General features: G+C 44.3%; 1 protein-coding gene across 1 annotated transcript in view; it reads right to left on the bottom strand.

The window, feature by feature from the left end:
* Nucleotides 1-22,546, bottom strand: part of fap (fibroblast activation protein, alpha) — a 216,633-nt gene that overhangs the window by 78,117 nt on the left and 115,970 nt on the right. The window contains exons 6-14 of the mRNA XM_070874618.1: nt 18,976-19,028; nt 18,793-18,865; nt 17,296-17,416; nt 14,010-14,164; nt 12,164-12,261; nt 10,649-10,781; nt 10,491-10,535; nt 8,477-8,581; nt 7,990-8,060 (exon numbers count right to left, since the gene is read on the bottom strand). Coding sequence (XP_070730719.1) covers nt 7,990-8,060; nt 8,477-8,581; nt 10,491-10,535; nt 10,649-10,781; nt 12,164-12,261; nt 14,010-14,164; nt 17,296-17,416; nt 18,793-18,865; nt 18,976-19,028 — 854 coding nt within the window. The remainder of the gene's footprint in view (nt 1-7,989; nt 8,061-8,476; nt 8,582-10,490; nt 10,536-10,648; nt 10,782-12,163; nt 12,262-14,009; nt 14,165-17,295; nt 17,417-18,792; nt 18,866-18,975; nt 19,029-22,546) is intronic.

Below are 22,546 nucleotides of genomic sequence, written 5' to 3'. Positions count from 1 at the left end.
TTAAGTTACCTCGTCGCCAAATGTAATGAATATGATGACTCACAAGACTTGTTACTGTAAACTGCCTCAGGTGTAAACCTGATCCAACTTTATTCGCGCCTAAAGTAACACGCATGACATGGTACCTGTGCTTATATACCAGTGACCGCGCATGCGCGTGTACAGCCCGATGACCTCCGACAGTAGCGCCCCTGGTGTCTGGTGACCTCAAGCATAAATACATAACATGGGTAAAGAAGTTTCTTCTGAATTCCCTATTCGATTTCTTGGTGACTATCTTATATTGATGGCCTTTAGTTATGCTCTTCCCCACAAGTGGGAACATTCTCTCTGGGATCTTTTACTCTCGACCTTCTAACTCAGAGGCAAGAGTACTGAGCCAAGACTGACACCATAAAAGATTGTTAATGATATATCCAAGCTTCAGTTCCACAACTGTGCACATATTTATGTGGAAAATATAAATTGATGGCCTTGAAAAATCATAATTTCATTTCTTACCTATTTTTAAAGATACAGAAGAAGATGGTAATGACAATGTTCTAAGTTGCAGGTAAATAGGAGGCTTGTTTAGAAAGTGCAGATATCAGTAGTGTTGCTATGTGGGTTGGTAGCATTGGAAGGTTGGTCCAAGGGTCTGGGGTCACAGGGGTGTGGGAGCATGGGGTGAGTGGAAGCTCTGGAAAATCTGGGAGGGGTTATTTTGGGAGCAGCGAGAGGGATGATCTTGGTGTTTGAAAACACTAAAAAAATGGATATTATGATCTGTAAGGAAGAGTATTAGAGTATAGCAGCACTGGAGAGATTCCTGGGATGTCAGTGGTATGGGATAAAAGTCTGGGTGTGTGGGAGCACTGGAAAATGGGTGGTCCGTGTGGTTGTGGTAAAAGAGTGGCTGTAACTAGTGGGATACTGCATGGATCAGTGCTTGAACCTCAATTATTTACAATTTATATCAATGACTTAGATGAGGGGACCGAGTGAAATGTATTCAAGTTTGCTGATGATACAAAGCTAGGTAGGAAGGACACAGAGAGGCTGCAAAGGGATATAGACAGGTTAAGTGAGTGGGCAAGAACATGGCAGATGGAATATAATATGGAGAAAGATGAAGTTATCCACTTTGGTAGAAACATTTTTGAATGGTGAGTGATTGGGAAATGCTGGTATTCAGAGGGACCTGGATGTCTTTATGCACGAATCACAGCAAGTTAACATGCAGGTACAACAAGCAATTAGGAAAGCAAATGGTATGTTAGCATTTATTACACAAGGATTGGAATATAAGTGTAATGTATGTACATAAGCTCTGCCCACCAACAGGGGGCACTACCGTCGGAGGTCCTAGAGTCATAGGTACACTCGTGCTGGGCCCGGTATATAACCTGAACTTTACCTTTGTATCTTCACTTCTGGAAGCCATTAAGAACTGACCAGGTTACACCTAGTCACTGGCTCACAGTACAGAGTTCATTGTATCATTTCATATACCACAACTGGCGACGAATCAAATACGAACCCACGCAAAAGTATGGCACGATCGAGTACTGTTGGAATTCTTGAGAGATTCAATGAGGGAGAGGATTGGGAAGATTTCACAGATCATCTTGACGAGTATTTCGTGGCAAACGATCTAAACAAAGACAAGGATGCAGAGAAGCGCAGGGCAGTTTTTCTCACCGTCTGTGGCCCCACGATCTATGCACTCATCAAGAATCTGCTCTCACCCACTCTTCCTACAGAAAAGGATTACAAAGAACTGTGTGCTCCAGTTCGGGAACACCTTAAACCCATGGAAGGAATCCTCATATCCAGATATCGCTTCTATACGCATGTTCGTCCAGAAGGCCAGGACGTAGCGGCATTTGTTGCCGACCTGAGACGTCTTGCAGGGCCTTGCAAATTTGGGCCTGCGTTGGAAGACATGCTGCGTGACTTTTTCGTGATCGGGGTCAACCACGAGGCGATCTTAAGTAAGCTGCTGGCTGCGGAGACGCCAGACCTCAGCAAGGTCATCACCATCGCCCAGGCTTGCATATCCACGCAAAAAAGCATGAAGCACATATCGCGACAAAACAGGAGCTCCACGGCAAGTACTGTGTACAAAATTGTATCAACGGCCAGCAGAGCTGCACATGGCAGAGCCTACTCGACTGCATCTACAAGACCGGGAGCCGCTCAAAGTTCGCCATCGAGGGCCTACTCGACTGCGTATGTGAGAACGGGAGCCGCTCAAAGCCCGCCATCGGGCGCAAATACGTGCCCAACGTGTTAGCGTTGCGGGGGCAATCACCGACCCCATCAGTGCCGCTTCAGACAGTATGTATGCAGAGGGTGTGCAAAGACGGAGCATCTTCAGCAGATGTGTCCACAGCAGAGCAAGCGAGCTACAACACACCACGTGGATGATGATCAATTCAGTGTGGATCCGGTGATGCAGCCCGAGGCATTTGAGAGCTCAGAGGAAAAAGTGTATTTAGCGTATGTGCATTCCTAACAAAGAGCCAACCGATAATGATGGAGGTAAAATTAAACGGTGTGCCGGTATCCATGGAATTAGATACGGGTGCGAGTCAATCGATAGTGAGCCAGAGGACCTTCGAAAAGCTGTGGGAGACCAAGGCAGAGAGACCCAAGCTGAGTCCGATAAATGCGAAGTTGCGTACCTACACCAAAGAGCTCATATCAATGATCGGTAGTGCAGCACTAAGAGTGTCATACGAGGGAGCGGTTCATGATCTACCATTATGGATTATCCCGGGCAACGACCCATCATTATTCGGCAGGAGTTGGCTCAAGAAAATAAAATGGAAATGGTATGATATCAAAGCTTTTATCATTAGTGGATGATGATTTGTGTGCTCAAGTACTAAGCAAATTTCCCTCACTGTTTGAACCGGGAATTGGCACCTTCAAGGGAGCTAAGGTGCAGATTCACCTCGGCCCAGATGCAAGGCCCATCCATCACAAAGCCAGGTCGGTCCCACACATGATGAGAGAAAAGATCGAGCTCGAATTGGACAGGCTACAACGCGAGGGGGTCATCTCACCGGTCGAATTTAATGAATGGGTCAGCCCCATTGTTCCGGTTTTAAAGAGCAATGGCACGGGTAGGATTTGTGGAGACTACAAGGTCACAATCAACCGAGTTTCAAAACAAGATCAGTACCCGCTACCAAAAGCTGATGACCTGTTTGCAACGCTAGCTGGGGGGAAATCGTTCACCAAATTGGATCTAACGTCGGCCTACATGATGTGCATCAACACGCACAAAGGACTGTTTATTTACAACAGGTGCCCTTTTGGCATTCGTTCGGCAGCAGCCATATTTTAGAGAAACATGAAGAGCCTATTGAAATGCGTCCCCAGGACCGTGGCATTCCTAGACGACATTCTATTCACAGGTCATGACACCGCCGAGCACCTGCACAATCTGGAAGAGGTTCTGCGTCATCAAGGCAATGTGGGACTCAGGCTGAAATGTTCGAAGTGCATTTTCATGGCACCGGAGGTCGAATTCCTTGGATGAAAGATTGCTGCAGACGGAATCAGGCCTACAGACGCAAAAACAGAGGCCATCAAAAATGCGTCCAGGCCCCAGAATGTGACGGAGCTGCGTTCGTTCCTGGGTCTTCTCAACTACTTTGGTAACTTCTTACCCAAATTGAGCACAGTATTAGAGCCTTTGCACAAGCTACTCATGAAAAGAGACGACTGGGTGTGGGGTGAACTTCAAGACAGAGCTTTTGAGAAGGCTAGAAATTTATTGTGTTCCCACAAGCTACTGGTATTATATGACCCATGCAAGTGTCTAGTTTTGACCTGTGATGCGTCGCCCTATGGGGTCGACTGCATACTCCAGGAAGCCAATGAGTCAGGCAAACAACAACCAGTTGCATACGCATCTCGAAGCCTGTCCAAGGCAGAAAGAGCCTACCGCATGGTAGAAAAAGAGGCTTTAGCATGTGTTGATGGGATACAAAAAATGTACCAGTATTTGTTTGGGCTTTTCTTCGAGCTGGAATCCAATCACAAGCCACTCATATCATAGAAACATAGAAACATAGAAAATAGGTGCAGGAGCAGGCCATTCAGCCCTTCTAGCCTGCACCGCCATTCAATGAGTTCATGGCTGAACATGAAACTTCAGTACCCACTTCCTGCTTTCACGCCATACCCCTTGATCCCCCGAGTAGTAAGGACTTCATCTAACTCCCTTTTGAATATATTTAGTGAATTGGCCTCAACTACTTCCTGTGGTAGAGAATTCCACAGGTTCACCACTCTCTGGGTGAAGAAGTTTCTCCTTATCTCGGTCCTAAATGGCTTACCCCTTATCCTTAGACTGTGACCCCTGGTTCTGGACTTCCCCAACATTGGGAACATTCTTCCTGCATCCAACCTGTCCAAACCCGTCAGAATTTTAAACGTTTCTATGAGGTCCCCTCTCACTCTTCTGAACTCCAGTGAATACAAGCCCAGTTGATCCAGTCTTTCTTGATAGGTCAGTCCCACCATCCCGGGAATCAGTCTGGTGAATCTTCGCTGCACTCCCTCAATAGCAAGAATGTCCTTCCTCAAGTTAGGAGACCAAAACTGTACACAATACTCCAGGTGTGGCCTCACCAAGGCCCTGTACAACTGTAGCAACACCTCCCTGCCCCTGTACTCAAATCCCCTCGCTATGAAGGCCAACATGCCATTTGCTTTCTTAACCGCCTGCTTTACCTGCATGCCAACCTTCAATGACTGATGTACCATGACACCCAGGTCTCGTTGCACCTTCCCTTTTCCTAATCTGTCACCATTCAGATAATAGTCTGTCTCTCTGTTTTTACCACCAAAGTGGATAACCTCACATTTATCCACATTATACTTCATCTGCCACGCATTTGCCCACTCACCTAACCTATCCAAGTCACTCTGTAGCCTCATAGCATCCTCCTCGCAGCTCACACTGCCACCCAACTTAGTGTCATCCGCAAATTTGGAGATACTACATTTAATCCCCTCGTCTAAATCATTAATGTACAATGTAAACAGCTGGGGCCCCAGCACAGAACCCTGCGGTACCCCACTAGTCACTGCCTGCCATTCCGAAAAGTACCCATTTACTCCTACTCTTTGCTTCCTGTCTGACAACCAGTTCTCAATCCACGTCAGCACACTACCCCCAATCCCATGTGCTTTAACTTTGCACATTAATCTCCTGTGTGGGACCTTGTCGAAAGCCTTCTGAAAGTCCAAATATACCACATCAACTGGTTCTCCTTTGTCCACTTTATTGGAAACATCCTCAAAAAATTTCGTTGTTCTTGGAACATAAAAGTTAGCAATACCAACGCATCGTCCCACATCAAGAGGTGGGCGCTGTCATTATCTGCCTATGATTATGTCATTCACCATAGATCAGGCACCGACAACTGTGCTGATGCACTGAGCCAGTGACCGTTGCCCACACTGAAGGTGGAAATGCCAATGCCCGCAGAGCTACTCATGGTCATGGATGCCTTTGAGAATGAAGGGTCGCCTGTCACTGCTCAACAAGGTAAGACCTGGACCAGCCAGGATCCAACCCTATTGGTTGTAAAACGTTCTGTTCTTAATGGGGACTGGTCGACCATCCCCAAGGAAATGGGTGATGAAACCAAACAGTTGTCGCAACAATGAGCTTTCCATCCAATCCGACTGTTTACTGTGGGGTAATCGTGTTGTAATGCCCAAGAAAGGCAGGGCGAAATTTGTACGGGAGTTACATAGTACGCATCCCGGTATTGTCATGATGAAGGCCATGTTTGGTGGCCTGGCATTGACTCGGACTTAGAGTCATGCGTGCATCAGTTTCTGGCGGTCAGAAGCCTTATTGGGAGGGGCATCAGCTCTAAGAAGTCTTACTTCAATTATATAGGGGTTTGGTGAGTCCACACCTGGCGTACTGTGTACAATTTTGGTCTCCTTACCCAAGGCAGGATATATTTACCTGAGAAAGAGTGCAACGAAGGTTCACCAGACTGATTCCTGGAATGGGGCGATTGTCTTGTGAGGAGAGATTGAGTGTACTAGGCCTATATTCCCTAGACTAAGAATGAGAAGTGATCTCATTGAAATGTATCACATATTTAAGGGGTTTGATGGGTAAATGCTGGGTGGATGTTTCCCCTGGCTTGGGAGTCTAGAACTAGAGGTCACAGTCTCAGAATAAGAGGATGGCCATTTAGGACTGAGATGAGGAGGAATTTCTTCACTCAAAGGTGAATCTTTGGAATTCTCTACCCCAGAGGGGTGTGGATGCTCAGTCGTTGAGTATATTTAAGACAGAGCTCGATAGATTTTTGGATACTATAGGAACTAAGGGATATGGGGATAGTGCAGGAAGGTCGAGTTGAGGTAGAAGATCAGCCATGATCTTATTGAATGGCAGAGCAGGCTTGAAGGGCCGAATGCCCTACTCTGGCTCCTATTTCTTATGTTCTTATGTCTATGCTATGACAGTGCAAAAGATTACGCATACTTAGTATATCTGGATTATTATCTTCCAGTGATTAACGTAGTTCCACCTAGTAAATGAGCAAGCAAACAAGATTAGAATTCGAAGGATGGGGATGTTAAGTAGCTTTGACTAACTTTTGTATTATAAATATGTATTATTTTTTGCTAAGTTAAATGTCGGTTTGTTATTAACTGTATAGGTGATGCAAAAATCAATTCAACTCTTAAATTTCCTGATACTTAAAAACAAATATTGGTCTAGAAATCCCGGCCTCCCCAGGTTTGTACAGAGTGTGTATGGACCCGGGGAGGCCCCGCAAAAGCCGGTTTTCAGCACACAATGCGCATGCACTGAAAACCGGCTTTTTGGATCTGTCAAGCTTTGGCTTCACAGATCGGACGCATCTCCACAGCCAGGACATTCACGTGAGCAAGACTGCGATATTTACCCATATCTTGCCCAGCGGATGTCCTGAAAACTTTTGCGTCTGATAAAAGCAGGTGCATAGCCTACTTTAACAGGCTTAAGAGTTTTAAAACATACAAAAACATAGTAAAATAAAATTTAAAAAACACAAGGTAAGTTTGTTTTAAACCATAATTTAAAAACTTCTTTAAAAAATCTGAAATGTTTTTTTATAAGTCTTTATAACTATAATTTAAATTAATCTTAAATATGTGGTGTATTTTTTCTATTTTTTATTTTTGTTTGGGTGTTTGGAGGGTGATGTTTCTCAATCATAATAATGAGCACTCCTGCTTATGGAGTTCTCATTATTATGAATAAGAAAAAACTGTACCTGGATTGGCTGCCCAGAGCCATGTGACTCCAGCTCCAGCTTACGGACATCCCAAAGTACATGCGCTCCGATGCGCAGTGAGTGGGGGCCTCAGGACCGGGATCACTAGTGGGCGCAGCAGGCGCATCTTTTCTACCTATTTCTGCCGAGCGCCTGCGGGAAGCCCTCGACCGGAATTTCTAGGCCATTGATAGCTGCCGACTTTAAAGAGCTTAAATTATACTTTTGGGAAGATAAGTGTCGCTGCCGCTAAAGTTGGGAATGATAGAATGGCCAAAGTAGAAATTATAGTAATTATAGTATTATCTAAACTAACGGCGATGCCACCAAGACCTCTGGGAGTTGTCTCTGGTAAACTCAAAAGCAAAACGATCTTGTTGCCTTGCACAGTTCCAAGTACAGTATTGCAGGAAGAAAGAGGCTGACCATTTGACCTAACCTAACTTGGACAGGAAGTATGAATGAACATTTACAGTTTAACTTAATTTTAGATCAATACAGTATGCTCCACTTAATTCAAATTATCTGCCAATTTGATTTTTTCGGAGGGGAAATTGATTTTGAATTAACAAGAGTAGACTAATCAAATTTGCTTATTTATTGAAAGATCATAGTGCAAATAAACTATGTGATACAAAATATTAACAGTGTATCAAGTATCCTGGAAGTAGTATTATTGTTTTATTGTCTATATACTTACAGGGTATTTGCCGTCCGAGTTATTATGGCTGTGACTTCCCATCTTCCGCTTGTAATAGGTGTTGCTTTAGGCTTTAAATAAAAATTGAGGGACATTAATCTGAATCAGTTTAGAAAAGTTTTAAAAAGATTTTAATACAGGTTGAACCTTCCTTATCCGAATACCTGGGTGCCTTGCCTGTTCTGGATAAGGGATTTTTCTGGATGAGGAGTGGTCACGTTAAATTGGATGGTACAGGTACTGAGCAAGGGGATATCGTGGCTGGCTGGCTTGGGGCTGGCAGTGCAGCAGAGAGATGCATCGGGGAGGTGCATCGTGGGGTCAGGCCAGCGATTGCAGGAGTCGGCAGCGAGGAAGGACTTCAATTTGTTCATGTCAGAGGTCTGGGCATGCGCCACCTGGTGGCTGGGAATGGTTCTGGACGAGGGGTGGTTCCAGATAAGGGAGGTTCAACCTGTAGTTTTATCAAAGACTCATGCTTACGTACCGGAATTCCAGCCACCTTATGGATATGCTTATATCCATTCTTGTCACTAAGTATTTTGTAGAAAGTAATATTGTCTGGTTCAAACAATGGATCTGATGGACGAAACTGCAAATATTTCAAATAATCAGTATGAAAATATTAGAAATCCAAAATGTCGGTATTTAATGTATTTATTTTTAAGGAGTCGCACAATCAAAAATATATTGACAGCTTTGAAATTGTATTAAGTATATTTCAAAGGATAAATTTTCTTCACTTTAGTTATTATTTGATTTCATATTTTACAGGTTAAGAACATATATTAATTTTCTCCTTTTACTGCCACTGAAAAATGTTCTTTCTATAACACCATACTCAGCGATGTCACCTGTTAAGTTACTTAGCAGACAGTCTGTGGCCTCAGGTATCTGGCATTATCGTGCATGATAAGGTAATTGGTGTTGGACACAAGCTATACGTTAATTGAATGAAACCCTTTCCTTTTCATGAAATTGAAAGGGTTGAATTTCAGTACCATGAGTTCCATCAATTAACCTTCAGTGACCTTCTTTATACAAAGGTGAGCTGTTGCCTCACTTATGTGACAAAGGTCACCTTAGGCTGCCTGGAAAGATCCAGTAGCAAAATGTGTACGGCAGTGATCACGTTCAATGCTGTAGACAATTCTACTCATCAAGTTCAAGTGGGCAGCAAGTCTTGAGCCAGCAGCTGATATAACTCACTCATAGCTTCCGAGGGGAAGCGCAGCCTTCTGAAGCTCTGACAGACAAAAAATTGGTAAGTCAGACCTTGTTGAGTAAGCAGTGACATGTTTGAAACAAACGTCTTCTGTGATGCCTTATTCTACGTTTACTCTATTCACTCAATTCCTAGCTTGGTGCAATGTCTGCCAATTTTAAACACAGGAATAAGTCATATTTCATCCTAAAGAATTTATTTACTTTAGAATGTAGAATCAAAACAATATTATGTTATGCACAAATGTAATAAAGATTTGCATTCTTAGCTTGGGATCAAAATCATAATTTAACTAGTCAAATTCCTGTGGCCAAGACCAAGTATAGTATACTTGTGCAGTGGGGTTAGAGAGTGGGCAATAATTGGACCAGAGTGTGCAGACATAATTCAGTAGCCCTCTTAAAGTCATAGTGGCTGAAATTCTGAGGGTCCCGCTCCACTGCTCAGGCTCAGTGGAGAAGAACCCTCATCCATCCATGCAGTTTGGCTGTGGACCCCATCTCAAATTGTGGGGGTGGGCCATTTTCATGAAATGAATGGACCACCTCTGCTGCAAGAGTGCTTTTACTGGTACCCACCGCAAATTGTGCAGCCCACAGTTACCCCACCTGAAGTGTGCCCCAACCCTTACTGGCCAAAGATAAAAATTACTTCCACAATTTTACACCTCCAAATGGAGCCATTCTGACTCAAACCAAAAGGGGATTGATTACTTTAGTCTGGGTAAGGTTTGGGGCCTTTCAAAAGGCCTCCACAGGACTCATGCCAACTCTCAACTGTCAAGAGTTTTGTTAAAGTCTTATAAGGGCATAATGGGAGGGTACATCCTCACCGCTTAGATGTAGAAGGGGAAGGCAGAAGATCTTCCCATGTCCCCCCTCAAAAATGACTGGCTGAAAGAAATGGGCAGAACCCCAGCAGAACTGGGTTTTGAACCAAATTCCAGCCACTGCCGGGCGAGTCACTCACTCTCTGACCTTGATCTAAGACGTAATTTCAAGCCAATACATTTTGTCCTTATTTTTATATTACCATTAAAAATTCCTATGTCCATCCGATAATGCAAACTGCCTATGTAAACATATCACACTGAAATTAGCATCCGTGGTGGCATTTCAGTGCCCCCACTGACAGAAAGATGTAATTACAACATGACCAGTTTCCAATATGAATACAGGAATTTATAATAGAAAGTTGACTGGAAGAGGATGCAGACCTAAAATTTTTAATATATAAATTTTCAGAGAAACAAAGTAATTTAAACAATGCTACATACTGCACCGATCCATCCTGTTGCACTCATTTCAGGAAACTGATGATCCTGATAAAGGAGAACAAATGTACAGTAGAAACAATTATTTAGAATGATTATGCATTGAAATATATTATTGCAAATGTGAGGATATTTTAAGCATGGTGGTCGAAAGCAGTCACCTTTAAACAACTCCAAATATTGTTTTTATTGAAATCATATATATTTAAAATGGAATGATTTTGTCTTCGTTCAATCCACTGCACGGCGATTCGCTCATCTGTTACCCAATTTATTACACTTAGGTAATAGCCACTGAAAAGGTAAATAAAAATACTGAAAATACTCTGATGTAGACATTAAAAAATATTCAGCTGGTTAGAATGGAGATGTCCACATTCGGTATATTGATACATTTTATATGATAAATGCTGAAGTTAATTTTGAAAATAATTGATTCTATTATATTATATGAAATGTATATAGTAGATCTGACGAACCAAGAATAGTTAAGCTGGCTAAATATTTCACCATTCAATAACTAACATATTTGCTGGACACCAACAACAACAACAACATATATTTACATAGCGCTTTAACATAGAAAAACGTGAAACAAGAGAGGGTTTAGAAGCGATGACCAAAGATTTGATCCAAGGTGGGTATTAAAGAGAGTGGAGAGGCAAAGAAGTTAGGGAGGGAATTCCAGAGATTGGGACCTAGGGAGCTGCCAATGGTGGGAGTAAGGGAATGGGGGATACACAAGTTAAGTGAAGTGTTTGGGTAGGTTGTAGGGGTGGAGAAGGTTACAGAGCTAAGGAGGGGCAACTCGTGAAGGGTTTTAAACATGAGATAAGAACATTACCTGAGGTGTTGAAGGGACCAGGAGTCAATTGAAGCCAGTAAGAACTTGTTGTGGTATATGATACGGATACCAGGGGATTTTTCCCCAAAATTACCTTATCAAAACCCCTCAATCATTTTGAATACTTCTATCAGATGTCCTCTTACCCTTTTTTCTAATGAAAAGTGCCCCAATTTCTTCAGTCTCTATAACTAAAGCCTCTCATCCCTGTGCAGTTTTAATGAACAAACTTCCTATGCGTATTGCTACATAACATTTAATACCACGCACCTTCATTTTATCTACAAGCCTTCTTTGTGCCACCTTATCAAATGCCTTTTGAAAATCCATAAACACAACATCCACGGCATTTCCTTTATCAGTAAAGTCCATTATTTCCTCAAATAACTATTAAAATTGTTAGACACTGCTTGCCATTTCCAAATCTATATCCTTAATTAACCCATGTCTTTCTGGGTGAGCATTAATTTTGGTCTGCATTATAGCCTCCAGAAGAATTGCCACAATAGATATTGGGTTGACTGGATTATCCTTTTCTCTGTGGTTGAACAGTTGTGTTTCATTGGTAACCCTCAAGTCTTCTAGCACAATTGGCCTCAGGATCCCTGGGCTAGGAAGGGGAAAAGAAATCACATCGGGTTCCCCCTCGCCATCACTGTGTAGTAACCCCTGCAGGGGAATGTTCATGCGTGGACAATGGGTGAGGAAAGAAATGAGTTTGACTGCCAAGCTCACTGAAATCGACTACCTAGACTGATTGAAGACCAGTTGGGAGAGATAACCAGAGAACGTTTCCAGGAAAAGAGGAGAGAAAATAAAACAAAAGGTATACCTTGAGTTAAATTCTTCTGGGGCTAAAAGCATCTGGGGAGTCAGTGGCTTGTTGGTATCCACAACAAATAACCTCACGGTAGGAGCATTAGAACCAGCCTAAATTTAAGAAAAATGTATTGCTTTGGTAACAAATATTGGCCTAAATTTTACAAATGCGTGACAACAATATGTAAGCCATTTTGTACAATATAATTGTTCTACCTTGAAACACTTTTCACAAAAAGCTTTTATTTCACAAATGTATATCATAACTTAGCTGAGATTATTATGAATTTCCATCATCATATTATATGTTTTATTAAAGTATTTATTTCTTGGAATGGACAATGGCAAGCCTGTATTTTAACTTCTTTGCATAGAAAAATGCTCAAAATCTAAGGGGAGGGAATTCTCTTCTTTGGAGTTCCAACAGCTGGGGATTTCTGCTTGCCCCTCCATAGTTGTCCCAAACCTGACCAATGTTCGAGGTTGAGGCTCATTATATATACACATAGGATTCTTCTAAAGTAAGCCCGTTAGGGCAAGCGAGAATGCACTGGTAGTGCTGCAATGGAAGAGGCAGTGAGGGACCTTAATGGGGCAGAGGTGCCCTGAAGGCCAAAATGAAGGCTCTCACTGAAAGTCTTAGCTGAGACAGAGGCTTTCTGAAGGTAACTGTTCAGGGCTGAGTGGAGGCCACTACCAGAGGAATTTGTGCTCTTTCCCAGGACTCACCATCACCTTCCAAATGGCAGCCATGATAAGTGATGTTAACTGGAGAGGCCGGGGGGGGGGGGGGGCGGCTGGTGGGGAAAAGGCGGAAAATCCACTGAGGATCTGAACCCCGTCTTCATCTCTCTGTCACTATTTGAATGCAGCAGGGGGCACGAAGGTGAAGGGGTGGAGAGGGCAAGGAGTGGTCAGCTGCAATCCCAGTGAAGAGCAAGGGAGGAAAATCCCGGCAGCATTAGGCCTTCTGTACCTGAATTTTCTGACATTCTCCATCACTATCACACCCAATTTTGGCCGGGCGTGTGGAGGGGAATTCCCCCTTAAGTGTCTGTAATATTGGGGGGGAAATTGCGATCGGAGGCTTCCTTCATACAAACGCCTCTGACCCGAAAAAAATCTCCGAATCTACCTGTTGGGCCCAGAGAAACGTAAGATCCCGGTCAGAAGCCTAGATTCGCTGTGCAGCACATGTGGACTTGTCTTTGAGGTACGTATGTAGAAGCTGGAGTCACATGGGCTTGGACCACCAATCACTATGCAGTATTCTCATTGATAAAAATGGGAGCTCTCATTGTACGGGCTCCCATTACTATCAATGGGAAAAAAAAAACTAAAATACCGAAACATCGCATAATAAATAAATAAAACACCTCACATATTTAAAATTAATTGAAATTAAATGTAATTAAATGTTTTAGAAAAAATATATATTTTTTGAAATTTTCTTTGATGTTTTTTAATAGTTTTTAAAATAAACTTGCCTTAATGGACAAGGTCTTTAATATAAAAATGAGTATTCAAATTTAATTTTTATATGTTTTAAAACTCTTACGCTGGTAAAAATAGGCTATGCGCTTGCTTTTACCAGAAATAAAAGTTTGAAGGACATTCGCTGGGCATGTGTTGGGCAATAGCTCAATTGCCGTGTGGACGTCCTTCTCCTGGTGATGCAGAGGATCTGTATAGAGAAACCTTAACAGATCGGAAAAGTTGTTTTTTGGCGCATGCGCATCGCGCCCCGAAAACCGGCTTTTGCAAGGCCTCGCCGGGTCCATGTGCACTTCGTACGGACGTGGCGAGGCTGGAACTTTCAGTCAAATATTTTTGAAAAACATTTTTGTAAGGAATTGTACCTTGGGGTATGGAATCTTTACTGTTTCCGGGTACTGCCCATCGCCATAAAACGAATACTCTATAAGTGAAACTTCTGTATCATTGAATTCTCCATAGGCAAAAAATCTTCCGTCTGGTGACCACCATAAAGCATTATTTGAGGATAACATTTCCTCTGCGAAAAGGGAAAAGGTATTTTGTGATCATTTTGAACACTATACAAATACATATGACAGTGGGACATATTTCAATCATTTAGCAGCAACTGAAGTTAAATATTGTACAACTGTCATTGTCAATCCCCTAAATAATAGATCTGTTTGGTAGCTGGGGTACCAGGAAATACTAACACCAATAGTCTATCTCACCATTACTAATAACCATGCTTGGTTTGTGTTTTACTGTATTATGTTATGATATTTCATGGTTCAGAATGCTATTGTTTTTACGATGCATTTATACTTCACAAAGCAAATTAAGAGCAAATTGCTATCGAATTAATTTCAGGTTTGAACAGTCAACTTAGTTAGTTGAAACTTAGTTGAAATCAGTTTAAAACATTTTGGTGCTCTAGGGGTAGAAATTGCCCTCTGCAATGGATGCGGCGGCCTATCCGGCAAAATTCAGCTCCTCGGGATTTTTTCCCCCAGCGGGACGGAAGTGGATCATTGTGGGGGTGGAAGTGGGAGCGGAGCGCAATGACCGTCATTACCAGGGCGGAAGTGGGAGTGGGACGGAGTGTCCGCAGCTGTCATCGCGCTGGTGTGTCACAACGTCTCTCCCATTCAGTTAAAGAGGAGAGCCGCTGAGAACTCTGCATTCATTTTAATTAAGGTCCACTGGGCCACCAGGGAGGCTTCCAACCGGGCCAGCGGGCTGGCACCCAAGAGGGGATGCCAGACTGCCTGTTGGTGGCCCAGCCGAACCCGGGGCATAATTGTCAGGCCGACCTAGCAGTCGGCAGACAGAAAAAAAATAACATGACGGCCGCGGCAGTGCGCCCTCCCCTTTAAGGCCGGCTATGCCGCCATTGTACACAGAGTGCACCGACAGCAAAAGTTGTCGGGGGCACCAGCCAGTGGCGGGGCAGCACCCGGGGGGCAATTTCGAGTAGGGATACCACTCCGCTCCTGAGGAAGGGCAATTTCTAAAATGGCGGCCCCTCCACAGAGAGTCCGTGACCATTCCGCTCCGCCCCATGGCCGCCACTATCAGGCGGTCAGAGGCCTTATTGGCCCACTAATGTCATGACCTTACAATGCTTCTTTTAATTGACTGCTGAAGTACCGGGGAACAGTATATTAATGAAACAAAAGTTTTAATTTACCATTATTCTAAATTATTAATTACTTTGACAATACGTTAGTAAAACTTTTGTACTATGTGCTACACAGGAAGTGTTAGCTCCACCTACTACTCTACAATTTTGGCCTGACGTCCGGAAGATCTTAAATAAAAACAGAAAATCCTGGAAATACTCAGCACTGCAGGTCAGGCAGCAACTGTGTAGAGAGATCATCATCCTGAAACGGTAACTCTTTTTCTCTCGCCACAGATGCTTCCTGAGCTGCTGAGTATTTCCAGTGTTTTCTGTTTTTATTTCAGATTTCCAGCATCCACAGTGTTTTTGCTTTTGTGTTTGTTTACACTATGGTCTGGGATCTGCAGTTTAAATGTGAGACCTCCAGCTTCAGTAACAGTTCATTTCTACTTCTCCAGTGCAAACGGCTGTGCTTTCACTTGATTATGTCCATATTTATACACCACCTTCAGCAGCACAGCGAGTAGAAGCTGCTGCAATGCTAAAGTTGGTGTGTAAATGGGGCAAGATTTCCTCTGTTTGCTTTCCACAACAAAACAGTAAATGCTTAAGGGGATATTTTTTCTGTTCACTATTTACAGCAAAATTATAAATACCATAATAAAGAACGCGGTTACAGCTTACAATAGTGAATGGAAAAAATCTTTCCTCAGAGGATGTTTTGGGTTCTTTAATCCCAACCAATTTCAGAACTATACACCATTTTTCAACATGAGATACACAGGTGCATTGACACTGGTATTTAAAGCAACTTTTCCTCTGAGAGACTGTGTAGCCTCTGTCACAGATTTTGCGAGACTATGACATTCACTGCATGGGGAAATCACACTGCAGAACATACATTCCTGCCATTTAGTGGTAGGGCATGTTAGTACAATCGCATGCTGCTCAGATGGGTCATCCGGCCATTTAAAAAAAAAAGTTTGCAGTTCACACACCCTGATGGAAAAACAAGACATGATTTCCAGTAATACATAAAATACACAGTAATCTTGTTCCTAATCAGTACATAACAAATCCTACTGGAAACTTGTGTGTGTAAACTTAAAGCAAGGGTAAGTGCAGATGGACCCCATGATTGAATAGCCTGCCGGCACTCAATGTTGGGGCTAACACATATAAAAAGTCTACTTGGACAAGGTAGTGAAGGGTTTCTGCTGCCCAAGGAAACTGAGGTCCCAATATTTCCAGGGAAGGTGTTGGGGTGGGGAGGGGGGGGGCAGGTTTGCAGTTGGGAAAGCTGGAAGTACAGGTTTCCTTCATCTCCTGCCAAATTTAACGGCAGATCGCAGACGACCCATGGGGGAGATCGCAGGGGTGGGGGTGGGCACAGAGAAGATTATGTGGGGGGCTGAGCATGGGAAAATTGCATGGTGGGACGGGGGAGCCGGGAAGGAGATTGCAGGCCTGGGAGGGCATCATATCGCGGTGGGGGGGGGGAGGGGGTTGGGGTTCTGCTCGCTTGGACGGTTAACAAGGTAGCTTGGAGGGCCACAGGGGAGCACTCCTGCTCTTCCTGGCCCACAAGCGGTTCTGGAAAGGCACTTACCTGTTCCTTCCAGCAATCCTCGCCTCACTTCATGCTAGGCTTCCCAAGGCCTGGGAAATCCAGCCAGCCAGTGTTAAAGCTCAAACACAGATAAAATCTTAGGCATGCAGACTCCTTAAAATATTCAAATGAGGAAGCCACATGCTGACAGTGGGTTGGTCGCCCGCCTCCATTAAAACCGGAAGTGGGTGGGTTCGAGGCAGGTTAGGTTTGGGATTGAAATCTTTTTAATTTAAATTTCCCACCCAACCTAAACCAACCCCTTTTGGGGGTTAAAATTACCCACTATATCTCAGCATGAACTATCATCTCATCAATGGAGGTGAGAAAAGGGAAGAAAAATGGGTAGAAAAATCCTATCAAGGCAAGCCAAGAGTTGTACATCTGAATATTAGCTCTACTTTATTAACTAAAATAGTTATATACATTAGTTTACCCTCATAACTCCAGTCAGGGATCCCATTGTAAATTTTATTTTTCTCTCCATTGTTTGTTACACGTTCAGCAGAAGTTGTGGGGTCAGTTTTAAGATATATATTGTTATCCCAAACATAGACCTAAAGGGAGGAAGAGTATCAGGCTAAAATGTTGTTTAGAAATTATCTCAATGCTTTAGGCAATAAATAATACACAAATCTACCATTATTCCAGCAGCTGGGTCCAATATCTAACTAAAATGCCAGGAATGGAAACTTGTAAATAATTACTATGGCCGGAATTTTCTTCAGGGAGGTGGATCGGGGGCCGTCGGGGGGCGGGGGGGGGGGGGGGGTGGGTGGGGGGAGAGGATCTAAGGTGGGCAGGAGAACCTGGAGGCCGGGGTTCCCGCAGGACCTGACAACTTTACTGGCAGGGCCTAATTTGAATGTGAGACCTTGGTTTCCCACCTGCAGCCAGCCAACTTGAGAGGCTGGCTGGCTACGGACGGGTAGGCCTCAGTTGCAAGGGGTTGGTCCGACGGGCAGGATCGCTCCGGGGGCGGGGGGGGGGATCGTGAATTGGGAGAGAAGAGAGAGGATCGGTGGGTGGTGTATTTCAGGTTTGGCAGGGGATCGGGGGAGATCGATGATTGGCAGACGATGGGGGTGGTCAGGTATCGGGGAAGTTGGGGATCAGCAGGTGCCAGGGGCTGGTCAGGGATCGGGGAGTTAGGGGGATCGGCAGGTAAGCGGGGATCAGGAGAGATCGGGAATCACCAGGGTGGGAGAGGGGTTGGGCCAGGGATCAGACGCGCAGGGATTGAAGGATCAGCCGGGGGGTGGGGTGGAGGATTGTGGCCGACCACATCATCATCATTGTTGAGGGGGGGGGGGGGGGGGGAAGGCCTGGGGTGGGGTGGGGAGGGTGCATGGGGGAGGCCTGGGGAGGTGATCGGAGGTCTTGTGAGATGGGTTAGGTAGGGACCCTGGATCCAGGAGGATCCACTTTATCCTGAATGCAGCAGTCCCCGCCTTGGTTTAACTGCCACTGCTGGGTTTCACAAATTGTGTGAAACCCGTCCCCAGGCAGGTAAATTTAAAATGAACGTGGAAAAAGAGGCTTCCAGCCTTATTACAATATGTAAAATGAGATAATGCCCCCTGGGAGCAGATTGGTCACCCGCCCGCCCCCCTTACCATTCCCAAACCGGAAGTGGGCAAATAGGAGGCGGGATCAGGTCAGGAATCCCTTTTTTAACAATTTAATTGCCTCTACGCTCCAAACCCACGTGTTTATTTTAGGGGAAAATTCCGGCCTATATTTGATCTTTTAAAGGAATATATAGTGAAATGTTTAACATTACAAATTTTTAATACATTTCACTTGCCACAAGTTTGCACACTATTCATTCTAAAATATTCTAAAACATTCAATAAAAATGTTTAATTTTAAATAATATTTTAAAGAGGCAGACTTCAAGCTTGATAAACATCGTTAAATACATTCAACTAACCAATTTGTGACCCAATGGAGCCCATGCTATGTACTGTATCTGCTGAGGAAGATTTGCGTTGGTCACAAATTTACTATGGAAGAAAAGATTTTAAAAATAAAACATTAACGTATTTTTATCATGAAGTACAAATAATAATACATGAAACACTGCTCAATATCGTTATCTAAATATTGTACTAACCCAGATGTCAAATCATAAATAGAATATGAGGCTGTAAAAGAATGTCTCCATAGCTGTGAAGAAATTAAGAGAAAGCATCAATCCACAACAACTTGTATTTTAAAACATCTTTAACGTAGTAAAACATCCCAAGGCATTCACAAGATCTTAATCAGACAAAAATTTACATCAAGCCAAAGAAGGAGACATTAGAATCGGTGACAAAGACCAAAGATCGTGCAAATCCCCTGGGAGGACAGATGCACCAATGTTAGCGTCCTCGATCAGGCCAACATCCCCAGCACTCGACCAGTTCCGTTGGGCGGGCCACATTGTTCACATGTCTGACACAAGACTCCCAAAGCAAGCACTCTACTCGGAACTCCTACACGGCAAGTGAGCCCCAGGTGGGCAGAGGAAACATTTCAAGAACACCCTCAAAGTCTCCTTGATAAAATGCAACATCCCCACCGACACCTGGGAGTTCTTGGCCCAAGACCGCCCTATATGGAGGAAGAGCATCCGGGAGGGTGCTGAGCACCTCAAGTCTCACCACCGAGAGCATGCAGAAAGCAAGCACAGGCAGCGGAAGGAGCGTGCGGCAAACCAGTCCCACCCACCCTTCCCTTCAACGACTGTCTGTCCCACCTGTGACAGAGATTGTAATTCTCGTTTTGGACTGTTCAGTCACCTAAGAACTCACTTTTGGAGTGGAAGCAAGTCTTCCTTGATTTCGAGGGACTGCCTATGATGATGATGGTCAAAGAGGTAGGTTTTAAGGAGCATCTTAAAGGAAGAGAGAGAGTTGGAGAGGCTGAGAGGTTTAGGAAGGGAATTCCAGAGCTTAGGACCTACGGCTGAAATCACAGCCACCAATGTTGGGGCAAAGGAAGTGAGATATACACAAGAGGGCAGAGTTGGAGGAAAACATAGTTCTCAGAGGATTGTAGAGTTGGAGAAGGTTCAAGAGATAGCGAGAGGTGAGGCCATGGAAAGACTTGAGTACGAGGATGACAATTTTAAAAACGAAGCTTTGATGGACCGAGAGCCAATGTAGTTCAGCGAGGACAGGAGTGATGGATGAGAGGGACCTGGTGCAGGCTAGGATATGGGCAGCGGAGTTTTGGATAAGCTCAAGTTTATGGTGGGTGGAAGATGGAAGGCCGAGCAGGAGAGCATTGCAATAGTAAAAGCTGGAGGTAACATAAGTATTGATGAGGGTTTCAACATAGAAACATAGAAATTAGATGCAGGAGCAGGCCATTCGGCCCTTCGAGCCTGCACCACCATTCAATAAGATCATGGCTGATCATTCAACTTCAGTACCCCTTTCCTGTTTTCTCTCCATACCCCTTGATACTTTGGCCGTAAGGGCCATATCTAATTCCCTTTTGAATATATCTAACGAACTGGCCTCAACAACTTTCTGCGGTAGAGAATTCCACAGGTTAACCACTCTCTGAGTGAAGAAGTTTCTCCTCATCTCGGTCCGAAATGGCTTACCCCTTATTCTTAGACTGTAACCCCTGGTTCTAGAACACCCCAGCAACGGGAATATTCTTCCTGCCCTCTAACCTGTCCAATCCCGTCAGAATTTTATATGTTTCTATGAGATCCCCTCGCATTCTTCTAAACTCCAGTGGATACAAGCCCAGTTGATCCAGTCTCTCCTCATATGTCCGTCCTGCCATCCCAGGAATCAATCTGGTGAACCTTCGCTGCACTCCCTCAATAGCAAGAATGTCCTTCCTCAGATTAGGGGACCAAAACTGAACACAATAATCCAGATGTGGCCTCACCAAGGCACTGTACAACTGCAGTAAGACCTTCCTGCTCCTATACTCAAATCCTCTAGCTATGAAGGCCAACATGCCATTTGCCTTCTTCACCGCCTGCTCTACCTGCATGCCAAACTTCAATGATTGATGTATCATGACACCCAGGTCTCGTTGCACCTCCCCTTTTCCTAATCTGTCACCATTCAGATAATATTCTGTCTTCCTGTTTTCGCCACCAAAGTGGATAACCTCACATTTATCCACATTATACTGCATCTGCCATGCATTTGCCCACTCACCTAACCTGTCCATGTCACCCGGCAGTCTCTTAACATCCTCCTCACAGCTCACACCGCCACCCAGCTTAGTGTCATCTGCAAACTTGGAGTCATTACATTCAATTCCTTCATCTAAATCATTGATGTATATTGTAAAAAGCTGGGGTCCCAGCATTGAACCCTGCGGCACCCCACTGGTCACTGCTTGCCATTCTGAAAAGGACTCGTTTATCCCAACTCTCTGCTTCCTGTCTGCCAACCAGTTCTCTATCCACGTCAATACATTACCCCCAATACCATGTGCTTTCATTTTGCACACTAACCTTTTGTGTGGGACTTGTCAAAAGCCTTTTCAAAGTCCATATTCACCACATCCACTAGTTCACCCTTGTCCACTCTACTAGTTACAAACTCAAAAAATTCCAGAAGATTTGTCAAGCATGATTTCCCTTTCATAAATCCATGCTGACTTGGACCGATCCTGTCACTGCTTTCCAAATGTGCTGCTATTTCATCCTTAATAATTCATGCCAACATTTTCCACACCACCGATGTCAGGCTAACCGGTCTATAATTCCCCCTTTTCTCTCTCCCTCATTTTTTTTAAAGTGGTGTTACATTAGCTATCCTCCAGTCCATAGGAACTGATCCAGAGTCAATAGAATGTTGGAAAATGATCACCAATGCATCCACTATTTCTAGAGCCACTTCCTTAAGTACTCTGGGATCAGCCTATCAGACCCTGAGGATTTATCGGCCTTCAATCCCATCAATTTTCCTAACACCATTTCCTGACTAATAAGGATTTCAGCAGCAGATGAGCTAAAGCAGGGGTAGAGATGATGATATTACAGAGGTGGAAAAAAGCCATTTTTATGATGGAGAAGATATTGGGTCAGATGCTCAGCTCAGGATTAAATAGGACGCCAAGATTATGAACAGTCTGGATCAGTTTGAGACAGTAGCTAGGGAGGGGGTGAAATAGGTGGTGAGGGAATGGAGTTTTGTGGTGAGGGCTAAAGACAATGGGGAAGAAATTCAGGTCGTTTGCGCCTACTGTTATTGCGCTAACGAGGAGCAAATACTTTACGCCCGGGCACGGCTAACAAGTCCTGCTAACTTCGTGGGAGTCTAGCGGCGGCGGTAACCGGTAGCGCCCCGCTTCGCTGCGCCAGCTAAGAAGATGTCATCACCGTGCGCAGCGACCCGTTCTCATCCCAGAGCGAAAATTCAATATTGCCCCCTAAAGCTGTGCCGAGTGATGCCAGCGACAGCTTCAGGGGCGCGTTCCAGGCTGTAGGCTGCTCGCGGGATGCGAATTAAGGGGGAGGTGCCGGTCATTAACAATAAAAATCCTCCGATTTTTTCCAGTGCCCCATTGGTGCTTCGAACCTGGGCCAGTGCCGTGCTAATGCCACGGCACCCCGTTCCCCAGTGGTCCACCTAGGGACATGCAGAGTCAGCAGTTTTGACCTCCCCTTTAATGAAGGGGAGAGCACCTTATATACAGCAGCGCTATGCATCACAATGCTGTGC

The sequence above is a fragment of the Pristiophorus japonicus genome, chromosome 3 (genome assembly GCF_044704955.1).
Source record: "Pristiophorus japonicus isolate sPriJap1 chromosome 3, sPriJap1.hap1, whole genome shotgun sequence".
Classification (NCBI taxonomy): domain Eukaryota; kingdom Metazoa; phylum Chordata; class Chondrichthyes; family Pristiophoridae; genus Pristiophorus; species Pristiophorus japonicus.
Note: the sequence above shows the minus strand (reverse complement) of the source record. Positions and strands in the feature narration are given on the sequence as shown.